General features: G+C 55.0%; 1 protein-coding gene across 5 annotated transcripts; it reads left to right on the top strand.

Annotated features, from left to right (window-relative positions):
- PROX2 (prospero homeobox 2) lies at positions 965-6,676 on the top strand. 5 transcript variants are annotated; one of them, XM_021402092.1, is made up of 7 exons: positions 970-1,202; positions 1,915-2,043; positions 3,105-4,600; positions 5,012-5,113; positions 5,214-5,408; positions 5,490-5,707; positions 5,804-5,895. In XM_021402092.1, the coding sequence occupies exons 3-6, from the start codon at positions 3,164-3,166 to the stop codon at positions 5,673-5,675; spliced, it is 1,920 nt and encodes a 639-aa protein (XP_021257767.1). In that variant the 5' UTR covers positions 970-1,202; positions 1,915-2,043; positions 3,105-3,163; the 3' UTR covers positions 5,676-5,707; positions 5,804-5,895. The 5 variants fall into 5 exon arrangements, with proteins under 5 accessions (XP_021257762.1, XP_021257767.1, XP_021257766.1 ...); XM_021402091.1 differs by having other exon boundaries at positions 5,800-5,891; XM_021402087.1 differs by lacking the exon at positions 5,490-5,707 and having other exon boundaries at positions 965-1,202; positions 5,800-6,676.

Below are 6,676 nucleotides of genomic sequence, written 5' to 3'. Positions count from 1 at the left end.
AAGCCTTCCCAACCATTTCCTACATTGTGGACCCCTGGTATCACCACAGTGGGGAACATCAGAAGCACCTGGGCACCTTCAGCATGAATTGGGTGCACCTGAAGCTCCAGGCCATGGGTACCACTTGCCTCTAGCCTGGTGTATTTATGTCATCTCATGAATGATCCATTGTCTTGGGTCCTGGATGAGTGCTGTCAGATCGAACTGTAGCTTCCCAGCTCTCTCAAGCTTGTGCTAAGTGGTGGGACGATTGTGCAGTGTTGCATGGAGGATGCTGGATGTAGCTCTCTGCTCCAGGGATTCCCTCCTCTTGGGCCCCAGCCCGTCAGCTGCCACAGCACGGCTGAGCTGCAGAGCCTGACAGGCACTGCATAGTGCTCTGCCATGATGGATATGGGGAACTGATGGGCTGCTCAGCCTAGTGCTGGAGATGTCTCAAGAGCTGATTATTTAATATTTTTGTCTGTCTGAGGTATTTTGCTCAAGGTTGAAGCTCTGCTTTAAGTTCCAGATGTCCTTCTTATCTATGATAAACAACCTTCCCAAGATGGGATGTTTCTCTTCAAAGATCCAAGACTGCCATAAATAAGACTCACAACGACAACATCCTTGAGATGAGGGCACAAGTCCAAAAGAGGAACCAATCAGAAGAGATTATATGTCCTTGTGCCCAAATACGGATAAAGTGAGGAGTGGGATGCCTCCCCAAACAACCACTGAAGACCCCTGTGCAAGCACAGAAGATTCAAATATGTCATGTAACCTTTTACTCACATAAACCTATGAATATGTAATGGATAGTTGTCACTTATGTATTAGGTAGACATATAGTGAAAACTTTTGACTATAAATGGAATCCAGCATAAAGATTCAGAGCACTTGATTTGTGGGAATATTCCACCTTGTGCCCTGCCCAGAATAAAGCAATGTCTCCTCTCCAAACACTTGTCCTTTTGAATGTGTTTTGGGAGATTTACAGTCAACAACATTGTTATCATTTCTGTAAGCCTGGGGGATGCTGAGACAGGTCACTGGACCCCTGGATGTACATCTGCATATTCAGGAGTTGTTCCCAGCTGGTTGGCTGCCTCAGGCCACCCCACTCCCTCTTTATAGGACATGGGCGTAGCAGGAGGACTTGCCGGGTGGCCTCTCCAGCATCCCACAGCACCCAGCACACATCCTGCACCTTGGCAGCCCAGGTGAGTGGGACACACATGGCTTGGGCTGGGGCCCTTTGTTGGTGGCAGAAATGGGGCAGCTCAGAAAGGCTCTCGGGTGACAGGCTGCCCAGTGCGTGGTGCTCCCAGCAGGGAGTGGATGGGGAGCTCTGCGGGGTGGCTGCTGTCTGGGGAGGACATACCTTCCTGCTTCTCTGGGCAGCTTCATTTTGCTCCTTGGACTTTTTCTTCAATTTGGAGGAGCATCAGCTTCTTTTTACTATTTTGGAAGACTGCACTGGTAAAGGCTGGTAGCAGGAGCAGGAATGGGAGCACCCACCTGCTAACTGCAGGGAGAGGATTCTGTTAGCGGGAGCAGTTTATTTGGGCCAGAACACTGGGCTGGGATATATGTGTACCTTGCATTTGCTGTGTGGCTTTACTGTAGGCAGCTGGTACTCTGAGGAGCAGTATGTGGCTGAGGGTGAAGCTCGCTGGGAAAGGGGTGAGCAAGAGCTGCCAGCAGCCGGGCCTTGCGCTGACCTTCGGCAGAGCAAGCAGCCACACTGCTGGGGAAATGGAAACCTCAAAACTGGGAGGGAGGGGAGGCAACATGGAGAGCAACAAGTGCTGTTAGGTGGCCTGGAAAATGGTTTGTCACGGATGGAGCAGCAGCAGAGGATCTGGAGAGGTGTGACAGAGGAGGGGAGAGGGACAATGGTCTTTCGAAATGATGGGACAGTGCAATTTACAGGGGAGACGAGCCCAAGGACCTGCACTGGAGTGATGAGTCGTGGTGTGTGACTTACCAAAGGTAGAGCTGCTCTCCCAAACACCAACCTGGAATAAAGGGCTAATTGATAAAAATGACCTGCTGAAAAGAGTGAGTAGAATCTTTTTTTTTTTTTTTTTAAAACCACTCAGTAACCCGGAGGAGGACTTGCTGTAGAGAAAAGTCATGGGGATAGGAGATTGACAGCATTGAAAATGATCAGATGTGTCTGGATATAGGTAAAAAAATCTCAGGCACTTTAAAGATGGCTTAAGAAGGCATACAACCACTTTACTTCAGGCATGTAGAGCTGCTGCTAATTAATGTGGTTGGTAAGGCAGCATTCCATAGAGATTGTTACTCTGTAACAGCCCAGGACATGAGCTTTTGCTGTTCCTTTTTCAAAGGTGTCAGAGCTATCGAGAGGAGGGGTGGCTGGCTGCCTGCACTCAGTGTGACAATTTTAAGCCCGAGGCTGCTGGCTCAGGAATTCTTCTCTTCCCCATTAATCCCCATCCCTTTTATTCTGTTTTAACAAGCCCTTAGCTCCACTATCCCAACACGTCCAGCTAGCAGTGGTCACACTGTGCTCTCTCTGCTTCTAGCCCCTTGCTGTGCCCCTTCCCACCAGCCCAACACTGTGGGATGGCAGATGCTGTCCATCCCTGTGCCCTTGGGGCTCAAACTGCTCCATGCTGTGAATGCCTTCTGTAGAGCTCTAGCCGCTGTCCCTATGCCCGGGGACAATGCCAGCACCCAGTGGCACCTGCAAACATCTTTGCCCAGGTGCACCTGGAGGAGGGCTCTGTCTGGTGCTCTGTGCACTTGTACCACAGTCTACAAGCTCAAAGGGGACTCTTGCCAAAGATGATCTCCCTTTCTACTTATCGCTCTTAGCCTATGCCCCCCCACACACCTGAGGCTCCTATTTCCTAGGGGCAGGGGAGAAGCTGTGGTCAAGGCACAGTGAGATGGATATCCAGCCCCTCTGGGGCAAAGCTGTGGTGCAGAGAGCCCTCACTGCCGGGCGCATCCAGGGCCCAAACCATTGGAAGTGGGCTCCAGGCACCACAAATGCCTACTGTCAGGTGGGAGCTGGAAAAATCTCTGTTCACACGCATGGAGGGTAGCTGTATTTGGTCCTGCCAGGTGATATTTTGCTCTTTCCTCAGCTCTGTGCCTCTAGCTGGCAGAAGCATCGCTGGGAACACCCACCAGTCCGTCCCTGGAAATGATCCCCTACCAGTTGCAGGGCGGCTCACTGGTGCTCAGGCAGAAAGAGGACGCGGGGGATGGCAGGACTGCCCCCGAGCAGGACAGAGAGTGTGTCACCACAAGGCACAGCCAAGGGCTGAAAACGGAGCCCTGTTTCCAGAGAGACTCTCTGTTGCCTTCCCCTAGCTCATCCCTCATGTCACAGCTGCTCAGCCATGTTGCGGTTAGTAGGAGCCTGGATTCCTGCACTCTTTTCCCTTCCTCTGCAGTGGAGCTGCCCCAGGGCTATGAGCTTGGTGTGCCTCTCAAAGAAGCAGCACAAGCCCTGGCTATCACCAGAACTCATGGCTCTGCTCCTGCGCCCTGTGCAGCTGATGGGGAGCAACTCTCTGATGAGTACCTACAAGCCAAGAGGGCCAGAGTGGAGAGCATCATCCAAGGCATGAGCCTCCCTCCAGCCCACCAGGCCTCGTACATGGGCATGGAGGGAGGTTTGGGGCAGGGCAAGGAGAGGGGTGGGGAAGTGCCCCACCAGGGCAAGAGGAAGCCGAGGGTGCCCCAGCAGCAGGGTGCAGGGGTGGCTGGGAAAGGGGCATCTGGCAGGGGCAGCCCCCACGCAGCAGAGTGCCAGCAGCTGAGGGAGCAGCTCTGCTTTCTAGAGCAGCAGCTGAGGTGGCTTCAGGAGAGGTTCTCCCAGGTCTGTGACTCTGGAGACACTGCCCAAATCCAGGAAGGTGCTGGAAAAGCACAGCTGCTTCCTGGTAAAGCTGGAGACAGAGTGGGCAGGGATGGTGTTGCCACCACCCACCATCCACACAAAGCCACTCTCTGGGAGAGCATCCTGGAGGTGGATGGGCCCAGTGTGGGGGAGGATGACGAAGACAGAGGCAGTGCAGGAGTCCTGCCCTCAGTGGCCAGGGTGCTCTCGCAGTCCCTGAAGCATGAGCTGGCTGGGGTGACATCCCGTGTGGTGGACTCCGTCCTGAAGACTGTGTGGCCAAAGGCAGCCAGCCACCTCATACAGCAGAACCCAGAGCGAGAGCCGGATGCCAGGGAAGAGCATTTTCCTGATGGGAAAGGCAGAAAACTGCTTGCTAAGGCACTCTCCCCAAGCACCCTGGGCTCCCCCCGGCCTGAAGCACCATCACTGTCATCGGGGAAGAGCTCTCAGGCCAGATCCTTCAGCCCAGGGAGGGTCAGAAACCCCCATCAGGCACCCCGTGTGGGTCACAGGCTGGGCTCAGCTGCCCTGGCAGTGCAGGACAGTCAGCTGCTGGGCCAGCTGCTGGTCTACACCCCGTGCAGCCACTGGGGCAGCCCTAATGCCCCAGAGAGGTGGCCCCCAGAGCCCCCAGATGCACGCTGGGAAGTCACCAAGCTGCAGCCATTGGCAGTGAGGCCCCTGGACCCTGACATGGTGGAGGGGAACAGAACACCCCTCACCCCTACGCACGTATCCTTTGGGGCAGATGGAATGGCCTGGCTCCTCAGGGATGCTGATGGGAAAAACCAACTCTCCTCCCCACTATGAAAATACTGGGTGGTCAAACACTGGAGCAACCCTCCTAGAAAGGTGGTTGATGCCTCACACTTGCCAGCATCCAAGAGGCATTTGGATAATGCCCTTATTAATTTGTTTTAACTGTCTTGGCACAAGTTTCTCAGACGCTGTGGAGTCTCCTTCTTGGAGATTTCCAAAAGCCACCTGGATATGGGCCTGGGCACCCTGCTCTGGGTGTCCCTGCTCGAGCAGGACCCAGAGGACCGTCCTCAGCCATCTTGTGACACCAGGCTGCAGGGGATGGGTTATGGCAGATGAGGGCTGCCGTGTGCAGGCTTTCCTTGACTCCAAGCCCACATCCAGGAGGCGCTGACCCCTGGCCACCTGAAGAAGGCCAAACTGATGTTCTTCTTCACCCGCTATCCCAGCTCGGCTCTGCTGAGGTCCTACTTCCTCGACGTGCAGGTAGACCTGCTGCGGGATGCACGGTGGGATCACGGGGGGGAGGGGGGGGATTTTGGTGCCGGGTTGCTGAGAGGCCCCCTCTCCCACTGTGTCCGGGCAGTTCAGCCGCTGCATCAACTCCCAGCTCATCAAGTGGTTCAGCAACTTCCGTGAGTTCTACTACATCCAGGTGGAGAAGTTTGCCCGGCAGGCCCTGCTTGAAGGTGTCGCGGAGGTCGCGGCCCTGCGTGTCTCACGGGACTCGGAGCTCTTCCGCTCCCTCAACATGCATTACAACAAAGGGAATGACTTTCAGGTGAGGGGCCAGGGTATGGGGCGCAGGGCCTACCCCCTGGGGCCCACCTGCCCAGGGGCCCACCCGCCCATCTGTCTGCAGGTGCCCAGCCACTTCTTGGAGGTGGCCAGCCTGACGCTGCAGGAGTTCTTCAGCGCCGTGAGGGCAGGCAGGGATGCTGACCCCTCCTGGAAGAAGCCCATTTACAAAATAATCTCCAAACTGGACAGCCACATCCCCGAAGTGTTCAAAGCTGTGGGCTGCTCCCAGGAGCTGCCCCACAACTGATCTGCCAGGCAAGGGGCCCCAGAAGTTTTTGGGTAACTGCTGGCAAGGTGGGGGAAGGCTGGCTGTGCTAGACAAAGCCTGGACTTACAGCATCCATTGTTCTGCTTTCTTTCTGTCCTATAAGACAGCCTCCTTGGGAGAAGTCTGCAGTGCGCTCCAGGCATCAGGATGTTGCGCTATATGTTTCACTTGGCTGCTCAAAGGCAGTGGTGGAGACCCACGGAAGGGACATGGAGAGGAAGCCAGATGCCTGGAGTCTGGAAATGGTTGCTCTCCTCCTGGCCCTGCTCCAGCTTTCCCCAGGACCTGGGCCGAGCCACCTTTCTCCTCATTTCCACGGGGCCATAGATCAGGGCAAACGGCCCTTTTTGTTTACAAAGCGGGCCGAGCTCCCAACAGTGGGCATTGTTTCCTTGGCATGGCTGCCCGAGGCGCTGTGCCTGTTCCAGCAGCACTCCTCAGGCCCTGCCCAGAAACAACACAACGGCATCCAAAGCAAACATCTGGTGAATTCCAGCATTTCAAGCAGCCCATGAGGATGGCTGGCCCTGTCCAGGAGACATGAAACTGTTTGTGTCAGCCAGCACAAACAGCCCTTCCCCGCCTCGCCAGTACCCTGCAGAGGAGATGAAGCTGGACAGCATGTCTTCTGTTGGAAGGGGCCAGGCAGTGTTGGAAGTGCTGCGGGGTGCCTGCTGGGTGCTGGAGCACTGCAAGATGCATGGAGAGGAAAATCTATGCATCCCTGCAGCAGGGTGCCTGCAGCTGGACGGCAACATCTGATGACTGGGCAGCATTGCAGGTGGGGGCTCTATAGGGACTGTGTTACAGTGGCCCTTGCCATTGTGAGTGGGGTTAGCCACATTCCCTGTCTGGGTTTGCACGTTAATTGCTTGAGGACTAATGTTGTACCACCCCAGCTCCAAATGTACTCCATCCATTTAAAAATAAATACAGCTTACATCACCACTTTACATTCCCAGAGACCTCTCAGATAGTTT

This window comes from Numida meleagris, chromosome 6 (genome assembly GCF_002078875.1).
Source record: "Numida meleagris isolate 19003 breed g44 Domestic line chromosome 6, NumMel1.0, whole genome shotgun sequence".
Taxonomy (NCBI): Eukaryota; Metazoa; Chordata; class Aves; order Galliformes; family Numididae; genus Numida; species Numida meleagris.
The sequence above is the reverse complement of the archived record's forward strand: the minus strand, read 5'-3'. Positions and strand labels throughout refer to the sequence as shown.

What these genes read in the sequence shown, in the direction of transcription:
- PROX2 (XM_021402087.1), top strand. Translation starts at nt 3,164, where the DNA reads ATGATCCCCTACCAGTTGCAGGGCGGCTCACTGGTGCTCAGGCAGAAA. An exon ending in CACCCCTCACCCCTACGCAC is followed by an intron (nt 4,601 to 5,011) that starts GTATCCTTTGGG and finishes GCCCACATCCAG; the next exon opens with GAGGCGCTGACCCCTGGCCA. An exon ending in ACAAAGGGAATGACTTTCAG is followed by an intron (nt 5,409 to 5,799) that starts GTGAGGGGCCAG and finishes CTGTCCTATAAG; the next exon opens with ACAGCCTCCTTGGGAGAAGT.